This window comes from Neoarius graeffei, chromosome 17 (genome assembly GCF_027579695.1).
Source record: "Neoarius graeffei isolate fNeoGra1 chromosome 17, fNeoGra1.pri, whole genome shotgun sequence".
NCBI lineage: Eukaryota > Metazoa > Chordata > Actinopteri > Siluriformes > Ariidae > Neoarius > Neoarius graeffei.
In genome coordinates this window covers 36,239,296-36,252,306 of record NC_083585.1, presented here as the reverse complement: position 1 = coordinate 36,252,306, position 13,011 = coordinate 36,239,296, and the positions used below count along the sequence as shown (strand labels likewise).

At 39.7% G+C, this 13,011-nt stretch overlaps 1 protein-coding gene across 5 annotated transcripts in view; it reads right to left on the bottom strand.

The window, feature by feature from the left end:
* Positions 1 to 13,011, bottom strand: part of ece2b (endothelin converting enzyme 2b) — an 80,061-nt gene that overhangs the window by 6,411 nt on the left and 60,639 nt on the right. For all 5 annotated transcript variants that reach the window (XM_060944121.1, XM_060944123.1, XM_060944124.1 and 2 more), the window contains 10 exons: positions 7,873 to 8,015; positions 6,185 to 6,299; positions 5,970 to 6,080; positions 5,651 to 5,749; positions 3,623 to 3,700; positions 3,175 to 3,278; positions 2,915 to 3,025; positions 2,747 to 2,814; positions 2,476 to 2,666; positions 2,057 to 2,152 (listed from right to left, as the gene is read on the bottom strand). In XM_060944121.1, the coding sequence (XP_060800104.1) occupies positions 2,057 to 2,152; positions 2,476 to 2,666; positions 2,747 to 2,814; positions 2,915 to 3,025; positions 3,175 to 3,278; positions 3,623 to 3,700; positions 5,651 to 5,749; positions 5,970 to 6,080; positions 6,185 to 6,299; positions 7,873 to 8,015 (1,116 nt within the window). The remainder of the gene's footprint in view (positions 1 to 2,056; positions 2,153 to 2,475; positions 2,667 to 2,746; positions 2,815 to 2,914; positions 3,026 to 3,174; positions 3,279 to 3,622; positions 3,701 to 5,650; positions 5,750 to 5,969; positions 6,081 to 6,184; positions 6,300 to 7,872; positions 8,016 to 13,011) is intronic.

Below are 13,011 nucleotides of genomic sequence, written 5' to 3'. Positions count from 1 at the left end.
TTCTTAAACAGTTGCTGTCGCTACAGATTTTGAGTCCAACCAAGCAGGAACTTTCAAACAACTACTGACTGGAAAGTCACACCAGCTTTTTGCAGATCAGACCTCTCCCAGGACCTCTCCCTTTATTCTACAAACCACAAAATAAAGACCAAATTCCCATTCGCTAAGGTCAGACTGATGCTAAAAATACCAGATTTTGGAGCACTACTGCATCATCTCACTTTAAAGGGCTGATGACACGTTTTTGACATCTTTGGCGATGTTTTATAACATAAAAAGTAATTCCCGATGATCCATATATTAATTCACGAATGCGCCTATTTTACAAGTTATGATAAAAAACGCGGCTATTTGGGCAAATTTGACGGGGCTGCAGCACCCAGGAGACGAAAGAGGAGGAGGGGCTATATGACGTCAGCGAAAGAATCTTCCTCCTAACTTACCAGTTTGTTGTTGATGCGACAGGTGTTCAGTTTATCATTATTAGTATTATTATTATACATTATTATATATATATATATATATATATATATATATATATATATATATATATATATATATATATATATATATATATATTAGTTATTATGCCTTCGCGTTGTGTTGCCGGCTTTTGCTCCAAAACCCACAAGGATGGGGTAAGTTTATTCAAGTTTCCCAGAGATCCCGAGCTGCATGCGAAGTGGGTGAAGCAAGTCAGGCGCACTCGTGACAAGTGGGAGCCCTCAGCAACATCCGTCCTGTGCTCTGAACACTTCGATTTGGATTGTTTTGACACCCTTCCCAGCTTAAAAGAATCTCTTGGGTGTGCAGTTCAGCACAAACGTGTGTTGCTGCCATCAGCAGTGCCTACAGTATTCCGGAGGGGGTCTACTAGTAGCTATGCCGGATCCAGCAGTCGCCTGGGACAAGGCGACTCCTCCAAAGGCAGTCCAACTGTCAGAACGTGTTGAGAAACGACATAAGATAAAGGTACGTAGAGCTATAGAGTGCTCCGACATGATGCTAAAAATAGTAACACTGCGGTCTGCGCGGCCATCTTGGAAGTGACTCGCTCCAGAGCGCTCATAGAGTACACATTCATGATAATCATAAATGTAATCATAAAGTCGGCGTGATATCAGTCATGTATTTGCTTGTGAAAGCTTGCGGCTTTCATGTAACTGCCGCCTAGCAACGAGAGGCAAAGGGTAAAGAGGGTAGGCTATCATAGATTCTATTCGGAAGAGATCAACACATGATTGCTTAAAAATTAGGTATTTTAACAATTTGCATCTGTTTTGTGATTATCGTGACACTTGTGTGTTATATAGAACTGTATGTCTTATTAGCACATCGAGGATCTTCCACCGGAGGCTTTAGCAAGTACTCGTAGCAACACTGCACTTTACCCTTTGCCATGCGTTGTTAGGGAACGGTAGCAAGTACCCCGATGACCGACTTCAAGAATATGTAGAAAAAATTTAGAAATTATACTTTCCAAAAGTCATTTGAGCTTAGTGTATTGCATTTCCATTTATATTGTAGGTTCTTGCTGATGTTTTTGCGGAGTATGACGCAGCTGCTGAATCAGAAGCTGCAGAGTTTGTATGTACTAGTTGTGAACATTCACATTATTATCAATCTCATTTATTTAAAATCAGATAAAATCATGCCATCATGATCACTGCTTAAAGTACCAGTATTTGGTTGTTCTTTTGTTCAGAGGAAGAGCTAGCACTAGAGAGTTCACCAGCGTTTTCATGCGCCATTTCCATTGAGTAGAACAGCCAGTGAACCGCAGCGTGTTCTTCCGCTGACGTCACAGCATGGCCGCGAGCCACAGACCCAGTTTTCTTGCACTGTGCAATTAAAAGTTGGATATTCGCGTAACAACAGCTTCTTTTCACGTAATTATAACAGAAATCTAACATGTTTGCCATGTTGTATAGTTTATTTAAGAAATTGCATAGAGTCATGTTCGTGTCATCAGCACTTTAAATGATGAAAACACATTTACTGTAGAAGTTTAATATGGAGCTTATCATTGTCTATCTCTGTAGAATTGATATCATACCTGTGCAAACCCCACAAAGAAGAGCTGGTCATTGGTCAGATTGACTGCTGGAAGCTTTTTCTCATTCCCATTCCTCTTTACCCATGACCTGTAAGCCTGAAAAGCATACCAAAATCTCAAAATTAATTCATTATGAAATTATCTTTTATAATTTCCAGTGTGTGCATTTCAAAATCTCAAAGGTAACAGAGAATAACCCAATAATATCAAAGATTAATATAATTTATACAAAATATAAAAGCAAATTTATATCCCAGTCATTTGGCAGTCTGAAAAAGCACAAGTACATACACCGCTTACCTATTAGGTTGCCTGATCAAATACGATAAAACCAAAAGACGTTACACGGAACAGTTTGTGGAAATACGTAAATCAGGCGTCTTCAACAGTAAATAAACTGAGCAGAAGAAATAACTTGCATGATAGGCAGCCTTTAAGCCTCCATTGTCTGCGATGTTCTCTCCCAGGGTTTGTTTGCCATTTATGTGTTCTCCATTGATGGTGTACTGAGAGTACTGATCTACCATGCACTCTGTGCGGTTCTTAAAAGCGTCTACTGAAGAGTTCTGCCACCATGGCCTAAGGTTCCCATCTTTATCATACTCTCTGCCTGCACAAAGCAAAAATATAAAATGTCAGCAGTGATGTGTACATGCATGCGCGTGTGTGTGCGCGCGCACATCTACGTACCCTGGTCATCAAAAGCATGAGTAAGCTCATGTCCCATGACCACACCAATGCCCCCAAAGTTTAGTGCTCTGTGAGACAGAACGACACACACTCAGTCACAACATGCCCATTACAACTGACACAGAATCTCTCTTAATCTTAATGCACCAAGTCCAACAACACACTTACTTGGGGTGGTCCCGAGCATAGAACGGAGCTTGTAGGATTCCAGCAGGAAACACGATGCTGTTCTTGGTGGGCATGTAGTATGCATTTACTGTAGGAGGAGTCATGCTCCATCTAAAAATGGGGGGAAGGGGGGGTGGGGGGGAAGAAGAGGCATGTTCAGAGAGGCAAAAAGCATAATCAGAAAATGTGGACTTATACAACTCTTTAATTAATCCAAGATGTGCGTGCAGGCACACGTGCACACACAGGAAAAAACTCACTGGTCTTTGTTTGGAGGTTTGCGCAGCTGGTCTGCCATTACTCTGGCTGAGAAGTTGTAGAAGTTGAGCATATTTTGGAAAAAGTTGTCCTCTGAGACATCATACTGGAAGAACACAAAGTCTAAAATAACTACACTACAAAAAATGATATCAACTGAAAATATCTTGAAAATAGTTGAAACAATCTAGCATTTCCTATTAGAATAATACAAAACAGTAATTCTGAGATTATTAAGCCTAGTTCTAGATTGCAACCAACTTATTCTAAGATGTCTTATCAAGTAAAAATATCTGTCCATGCAGCAAGATCATTTCACTAGTATTCAGTAATTTTCCTCCTCAAATTCAGTTTTCAATTTTTTGCAGTGTACATTTCATTCGCCCATCACCATCTCTCTCAAGATTCACTCCAGTGTTACAATCTGGATCTGGTCATTTGTTTCCTTACCCCGTCATATACTTCATCCAGCTCCTTGGGATCCAGGATGAAGTCTGGGAAACCAATCATGTCATAGATGGCATCAGCCTGGAAAAAAAAAAAAAATCTTGAAATACCATGTCATTTGAAATAATAGTGGAGACATACAGTTTGATCCATAAATATTCGGATACTGACAAAGATTGCTATTTTACCTGTCTACCACTGGATACCGTAGTTGTGTGTATTTGTGTTATTCCCTCATTATTCGCTCATCCGGCTGACAGGTGATGAGCTTATGCCATCGTGTGTTGTCCGTCCAGTGTCATCCACATTTCACAAAAATCTCTCAATTCTTCACCAATTTTTATTCTTTTTGGCAGGAAGGTAGGTCTGCCTGGGGTGCATATAGCTTCCACCCAAAATTTGCATAATTGCAATTATTAATGAAGATATGGAGTAATTAAGCCGTAGCGAGCAGTTTCCACACAAATTGCTTCTTCTCCCTCAATTCTTCACCGATTTTGATCCTTTCTGGCATGAAGGTAGGGGTACCTACCCAGATTTGCTTTATTACAATTATTAATGAAGTTATGGACCAATTAAGCCTTAATGAGCAGTTCAACAAAAATCGCTTCTTCTCAGTCAATTCCTCACCGTTTTGGATTCTTTCTGACAAATAGGTCGGTATTCCGAGAGTGTATATTGCTTCTATATATAGCCTGTATATAGTGTATATAGCATGCAACATTTATTGTGCAAGGTGGCCCACTTTAGATCGTTCCTTCTGGACTAGACGGGGCCGGAGAGAGCTACGCAGTCATTGACGGTCTCGTTTCACTTACAAGTAAGCAAATAAAATGTCTAGAGATGATTTCCTATGTGGAATTTGCGTTTGTAATCTGCTGCTGTTATCCCTCAATATTAAATCCAAAGAGCAGTCAGTGAAGCAAGCCATCATTAGGCTGAAATCAAAACAAACCCATAGCAAAAACAATAGGGATGGCCAAATTGATTACTTGGTACATTATTTGTAAGCTTTATAAACAGAAAGACCAGATTAGCTCATCCAGTTCTATAACATCATCCTGTGGACAGATTTGATGGGAAGAGAAGAACATGGAGAAGGCAAGGACCTGATTACGATCTGAAGCACACCACCTGTCTTACGGCGTGAGCGTGTATGGCTGCCAATAAAACTGATTCCCTTGCATTTACTGACGATATAACTGCTGACAAAAGCAGCAGGGTGCATTTTGAAGTGTACAGGGCTCAGTATGCAGCCAAATGCTTCAAACTCATTGAGCAGCACTTCAGAGTGACAATGATCTTGAAAGCAACCTGAAACTTTAAGGCCAAGAATTGGAATGTTCTGCAATACCAAATCAATCACCTGACCTGAATCCAACTGAGTAGCATTTCACTTGCTGAAAACAAAACACCCCAAGATCAAGCAGGAACTGCACACAGCTGCAGTAGACACCTGGCAGAGCATCACCAGAGAAGAAACTCAATGTCTGGTGATGTCTATAGGTTTCAGACTTCAGTGATTGACTGCAAAGGATTCTTAACTAAGTATTAACAACGAACATTCAATTGACAATTATTAGTTTGTTCAATTACTTTTGGTCCCTAAGAAAAATGAGTTGGGGGGGGGGGGGATATAAAAATGCTGCAAGTCCTACACTGTTCACTTGATCTGGATGTAAATACCTTTACATTATAGCTGAAAGCCTGCACGTTGAGTAAAATTCTGTAGTAGGCAGTTAAAATAATTGCTTTGTCCAAATTTCATGCAGGGATCAAATTGTAAAACGGATTAAAAATTAAAAAAAAAATTAAATGGTTGAAAAGGGTTTCAGTTTAACAAGTAAAGCCTTCCCCAGAGATCAGGAAATTGCTCTGGAAAGTGCACATGAACCAAAGGGATTGGAAAAGGAGAGGGCAGGTTAACAGGAAAAATATTTTCTGTTCTATTTAATATCCACATGTAGTCCTCCTCAAACCAAGCCCCGACTGCATGCTTTTTTGGGAGGCGGCCAGATCATGTCCCCTCACCTTGTCCTTGGCAGCTTGTCGCGTCTGTTCATCCATCCAACTGAGGCTGTCCAAAGCATCTTTAAAAGCAGTTCGGATCTCGCTGATCATACCCTCAGCCTGGAGAAAAAGAAGAGTCATCGCATTTCTCAAACATCTCAGCTGCAAAAGCAGTGGGTGTTGTTCACACTACAACCACATAGTGGTAGCAAAGACTCACTAATGGTAATGTGAACGATAATAGAAATGACATCACTGATGATCATCATATCCACTTGGTGCAGTGTAATGTTTAGCGATAATTACAGACTGGAACCACTATGGCGTCTGTGAAACTCACAATGTCTTTGCTGTGTTTGTCAAAAGTGGCTTTAACAAACAGTGCACCAAGAGCAAAGCCCAGAGTGTCATCTGTGTTTCCAATGCAGGTCTGCCAGCGAGGAGTACATGACTGTATACACACAGGAAATTTATGTTTAGTACCTAGACAAGAGACATACAATTTGTCTGTCAGTTTCAGTTGATGCAACACCTGACTTGGTCTTCTGTATTCACCTTTTTGGTGCCATATAGACTCTCCAGTAGTTTGTCCTGGGCATTCTCGAAGCGCTGGTCGAGGCTCGCTGCTCCTTTCTGCACCAGATTCCAAATCATGTAGTTATTCAGCAAACTACAGCAAGAAGAAAGGAACACCGAGTGAATGAATGAGACTGTGTGCGCGCGCGCACGCAGAGGCGATTCTAGAGTCTGTTGTGGCCCCAAGCAAAAATTTCCAGGGGGCCCTTCTGACCAGTGTTCATCACCAATATGTTATAAATAATCTGACACCAACAAAAAATGTATGAAACCAAAGTTTTTTAAATTCCAAATGTGAAAATACAATGGTAAAGAACAATAAAAACAATAAAAAATAAAATAAATAAGCTCTTGGGGGGCCCCAAGCAATTGCCTGCCTTGCCTGTTCACAAGCTGCGTGTGTGTGTGTGTGTGTGTTGGCAAGAGTGCAGATAGAGATCAGACCAGGAGAAGATCAAAAAGAAGTAGAGTAACAGAGACTGAAACAGGAGAAGATTCTCTATTTTCAGCGTGTAAGATTACCAGGGACAAGATCTTACATGTTTGTCTGTGCTGAGGAGGAAAAAAAAAAAAAAAAACACACAGAAAAGCTATTCCACCAACGCAAGATCTTATGATAGAATTCCTCATGAAATCTGTTGTGTGGTATTTTTCTAGTTTTCCCAACACTGGAGCAGTCCAATAAAAAGTGCTCAAATTTATTTGCGTTTTTTTGTTTTGTTTAAAACAAAAAGTTATCGTGAAATAAAGTTTAATTTACAAATACCTCAGGTCTTTTTATAGAAATGGTAGATGTTTAAACTTCAACAACTGTCTTTAGACCCTCATAAGTTTTGAACCATTTGTTATTTGTATTTACACAATACAGTTTTTAAAAAAAATTCAATCACTGTCATAATTGCACATATACTACAGATACAGTACGGTAGATTAGAGCTGCAACATCAATAAAATTCAATGATTAAAAAAAACAGTTGGCAATGAATATCATTATTAGTTGGTTAATCTATGATATAAAGTACTCTGTCACACACCACTCTACAATCCTTTTAATACATGTTTGTAAGTTGCCATCCTGCTTTTGATAGATGTCCAAAGGTACTTAAAAAGAAAAAAAAAAAAAAAAAGTCAATTCCATTGGTCACACTAGTTACAAAAAAATATGAGGAACCATAAACTGTCTGATAGATACGCTTTGCAGTTAGTGACCTGCTATTTAATAAAACTTAGTTAAGAGTTGTGTAGTAGTATTAGTTGATAGACATGCGCCATAAATAAATTACATGCTTATTATTATTATTTTTAAAGATTTTTTGGGGGCTTTTTGCACCTTTATTGGATAGGACAGTGTAGAGACAGGAAATGAGCGGGAGAGAGAGAGACGGGGAGGGATTGGGAAATGACCTCGGGTCGGAATCGAACCCGGGTCCCCAGATTTATGGTATGGCGCCTTATCCACCTGAGCCACGACGCCCCCATAAATTACATACTTATTATAACAAACAATTAACTGGAATGAAAGATTAATCTTATATTAATCATTAGGTGTAGCCATGTAGAGATATAGTTGACAAATACTGGAGTATTTCTTTAAGAGATAAAAAAAAAAAATGAACCTGTACCAGACCATCACTTCTGGCTCGTCCATCTCAGATGCACATACATACTTGCGGTCAGTCTTGTTGATGAGCTCCGAGACCTGCTGTAGGTATTCCTTGGCGTACACGACCACCGGCTCAGTATCATTCAGGTCCAGGGGTGAAAGGGCAGCGGTCAGGTAGTCTAGCCAATCCACAGCCGGTGCAAGTGTCTAAGGAAGGGCAGATCAATAGAAAAAGTTTTTTGCAAAGCTATAACAACATGGCTCATTTGCATATAGTCACTTAACCTTAGGAAAATGTCCTGCTGCTTGATTCTCAATAGCTTCAATTCATTGCATGTTGCAAACGTATGAAGGCACACTTTTAAAAAATAAATAAAAATGTGCAAATCGTCAGAAGGATGCAAGGAAGTCCATTTTGTAACTGGATGAAATATCAGACATGCAAAACAGCTTCGCAAAGAGGAAGGAAGCCTCATTAACTTTGCTCACAAAACAGCTGATCACACTGGGCCGAGTGGAATTCTCAGAGGACTCGAGATGTGCTGTACACACTGATCCTGGCCAGCTTCGTATTAAAAACACATGAATATCCTATAGACAGGTCACTATGGCTCTTAGAGAAGAGGCATTTAACCCTGAAAGATTTGATTGTGCTCAAGATTTTACTTGAAAAATTCAATTCTACTACCACATTCTCTGACGTCATTTCGGAGCCAACTTAAGCCAGTATCTCACTGGGCTGCGACAGCCTGTGACTAGTTGGAGACAACAATTGCGATAAAATATGCGAATTAGCGACAATTTTCACTTGGAATCACACTGAATTGATATTCGCATATTTTACCGCAATTGTCTCTCCAACTAGTCGCAGGCTGTCACAGCCCGGCTTTCCCTCGGCAGGCAGGGAAGTAGAGGAAGCCTCACGGAAACTGACTTGCGAGGGGTTCGCAACGGCTTTGCGACACCAGCGACGCATTTGCGGCTATTTTGAGAGAAATTTTGTCGCACAAATTTTTTAAACATGTTCAAAATTTCAGCGACGAAAGAGCGACACTTTGCAACTCATGCGAGGAAATTGAGAAGCCCCGCGAATGTTTCAAGACACTTTTGAAACTCTCTCGCAAATGACATTCGCAATTTGTCGCAAGCTGTCGCAGCCCAGTGAGATACTACCCTTATTTTGCTGCTCTGTTGTTTAGTATGATTTCACAAAGTGCTGAACATATAGGCAGTACAGACCACACACCCTCAAAGACAAGAACTCGCATGCACACACACGAGCATGTTTGCATTCCAGAGCCCAAGACAATTCCAGCTGCCCAAACCTTGGGGTATGTTTTACTGAAATACTCATATATCTCTCTCTCTCTCTCTCACACACACACACACACACACACACACCCTTATATTTCGCACAGCAGTCACCCTTATCCAGGCTGTGGGAGTCTGAGAAGAGGGAGACAATGAAAAGATAAAATTAAACTTTTTTTTCCCTTCAGCAGTCCCACAGAGGAAGAAGCAGCAAGATAAGAAAGAAAAGGAGAAGTGAAAAAGGATGCTTTCTTATTAAAGTTAAAAGAGCCAGAGGGAATCAGCTTATTTCAGTAATATGTGGATAATAAGAGAATCCACTGTGCTGTATCCATAGAGCAGCAAAGAGAAAGGCAACGCTGCATGGGTTCCTGCATACAAGTGACTTTGAAGATTGCATGGCAGGTTTCATTTGATTTACAACCCCAAATCAGAAAAAGCTGGGACAGTTTGTTGAAATTGAAACTAAACCGGAAAAGGATTTGTAAATAATCTTTGACCTGTACTGTACTCAAAACAACACAATAGCGATGCTTGACCTCACTCATTTTATTGTTTGGGGCTTTTTTTTTTCCAAAAATAAACACATTTCAATTTTGGCTCTTGCAACACATTTCAACAAAGTTGGGATGGTAAAACATTTACCATTGTAAAATGTTGCCATTCCTTCTCACAACACTTAAGATGTTTACGGACTGAAGACACGATTATGATGAAGCATTTCAGGTGTTATTTTGTCCCATTCTTCCTGCAAACAGTTCTTATGGTGTGCAACAGTTCAGGGTCGTCATTGTCATTTTTTCCATTTCAAAATTCGCCACACATTCTCTATTGGGGACAGACGCCATCTGCTTCCATAGCCATGCCTTTGTAACGTGTACAGAATGTGGTTTTTGCATTGTCTTGTTGAAATATCCCTGGGGAAAAAAAATGTCATCTTGAAGGCAGCACATGTTGCTCCAAAAGCTCAATATACTTTTCTGCATTAATGCTGATATCACAGAAGTGTAAGTTACTTTTTCCAAGAGCACTGACACAACCCCATACCATGACAGACTCTGGCTTTTGGATGTGCTGCTGGTAACAGTCTGGATGGCCCTTGTATTTGGTCCGGAGCCCATGGCATCCATCGCTTACAAAAAAAAAAAAAAAAAAAGACCTGGAATACTGATTCTTCTGACCACAGTACGTTTCCACTGTGTGATGGTCCATTGCAGATGCCTCGGAGTCCAGAGAAGTCAATGGTGCTTCTGGACACAGTTAACATAAGGTATCCTTTTTGCACAGTCAAGTTTTAACTGCCATTTGTGGATGTGATTCTGTATTGTACTGCTCGACAAAGGATTGCCAAAATAATCCTAAACCCATGTGGTTATATCAGATATAGATGAATGATGGTTCTTGATGTATGACTGTTCTTGATGTATTGCCATCTGAGAGATCAGAGATCACAGGGTGTTCAGCTTAGGCTTGTGCCCTTGCCCTTTACACACCAAAATTCCTCAAGATTCTTCGAACCATTTAATGATATTATGCACCATAGAGGGTGGAATATCCAAATCCTTTCCTATCTTTCTTTGAGGAACATTGTTTTTAAAGACTTTCGCACACATTTCTTGACATACTCGACAAATCCTTGGCCCATATTTGCTCCTCAAAGACTAGGTCTTTCCTGGATACCAATTTGTACGAAAATCATGATTACAATCACATATTGATGTCATCCTTTTCAGATCACATTATTTAATTGTTTTACCTCATTATTCACCCTAAATTGTCCCCGTACCCATTTTTTTTGGAATGTGTTGCAGGCCTGAAATACAGGAATGGATGTATAATAACAAATGAAGTGAAGTTGACAAAAAATGAAATACCTTGGGTTCATACCGTTTGTAATGAAATACAAGTAAATTTAGAAAATCGCTGCTTTTTTTTATTTGCATTTTTCATACCATCCCGACTTTTTTGGATTCAGGATCTGGGATTGTAATTTTAAATGGATGAAATGAGAGGAATTGACAAACTAGAGTGGAAATGATTTTACTCAGATACCTGTTGAAACATGCAATAAGGGTTTAGGGATTTATTCATACTCTATATATGTATATAAAATAAGTGAATAAAAACTCTACACACACACACACACACACACACACACACACACACACACACACACACACACACACACACACACAAAAATACTGTGTACAGCAATTCCACAATTCACAAGTTATCCCAAAATCTCTAGTCTCACTAGTTTCTTGAATTGTCAATATTAAAGAATTGAGAAACAGCAATACACTAAAGACTAGTAGGATTTCAGCCTGCAGATGGGATGTCTGGTTATGGAGTCAAACCAATTAATGAAAGTAAAATAAATATTTTTTATTAAGCTTTAGGTTTTATGAATTGCAAACTTGGCAATGACTTTAATACAACCCATACTGCTAATTAATAAGGCACATAATAAATTAACCTTACAAAGTGTTTTGTACTTAAAAACACACATAAAAAACATTGGTGTAAAATGCATACTGGACCAGTGATGGTCAAAATACCTATTTGAACGCCAATGCTGATTAAATTTATGCTGCTAAAATAAGTGAACAAATCTCACCACCTCCTTGTAAAATGTGGAACTTTCTGTCCCGAATGTACTCTTGTAACATATTTCATAAAATTCAGAAACAGATTTAAACCCCCTTGGCAAGTGTGGAACAGCTTCAGTTCAACAGAGCGGCCTCTCAGTCCTGGCTTCCAACAGACACAAAATGTCCAGCATGATGGCAGTCGTCCCAAAAAGCCTCATTTTACTGTGCAAGTTTACACAACTCTCAAAACACAATATTAAAAATATCAGGCAGCCAGGGAACGTAATCAGTGAAATAATTTATATTCCACTATTTCTTTGACTCACACTTGCCTTCCCCCTCATTCTCCTGTATAAAATAACCTGTTGCCTGGCAACTGTTGCCCTAACAATTGTATGCCCCAAGACAAAAAGGGGTGCTAGTAAGAGATATGAAAAGACGATTCCTGAGAGAGAGAGAGAGAGAGAGAGAGACAGAGAGAGAGAGAGAGAGAGAGAGAGAGAGAGATCTTTAAAAGATAGATTAAAAGAGGAAGCTGAACGGCGCATGTGCAAAAGGAAACGTTCTAAAAAGGCATGATGACAACAACATTTGTCTTAAGGAACTCATCACAGACAGAAAAGCATGATGCACCATCATCAACAGTAAACAGTGAAGACCTCCAGGGATCTGCCATGATTTTATTTATTTATTTTGGGGTTTTTTTTGGGGGGGGCTACAGCAAAGGACTCACAACCCACCCTTATTAAGGTCCTTGTATTTACACTATATGACCAAAAGTATGTAGCCTCCTGACCAATCGCACCCATATATGCCTGTTGAACATCACGCTCCAGATTTAGTTCTCCCTTTGCAGTTATTATAACCTCCACTCTTCAGGAAAGACTCAATTTTTGAGACTGGCTGTGGGGATTTGCCCATTAGTCACCTCAGGTACTGACGTCGGGTGAGGAGGCTTGGTCAACGTTCCAATTTATCTCAAGGGCATTCAGTGGGGTTAAGATCAGGGCTCTGTATGGACTTCAATTTGGGCACAGGGGCAAATGTCATGCTGGAACAGGTTTTAGCCCCTTAGTACCAGTGAAGGGAAATCTTAATGCTACAGCATACAAAGACATTCTTGACAATTGTGCACTTCCAACTTTGTGGCAACAGTTTGGAGAAGACCCACATATAGGAGTTATAGCCAGGTGTCCACATACTTTTGCAGTATATTTCTGCATTCCAGTTTTCGTCTGCTTGACTGGTCATTTCAACTAAATGGGTTTAATCCAACCCTCAATAAATTAAAAATAAGTATA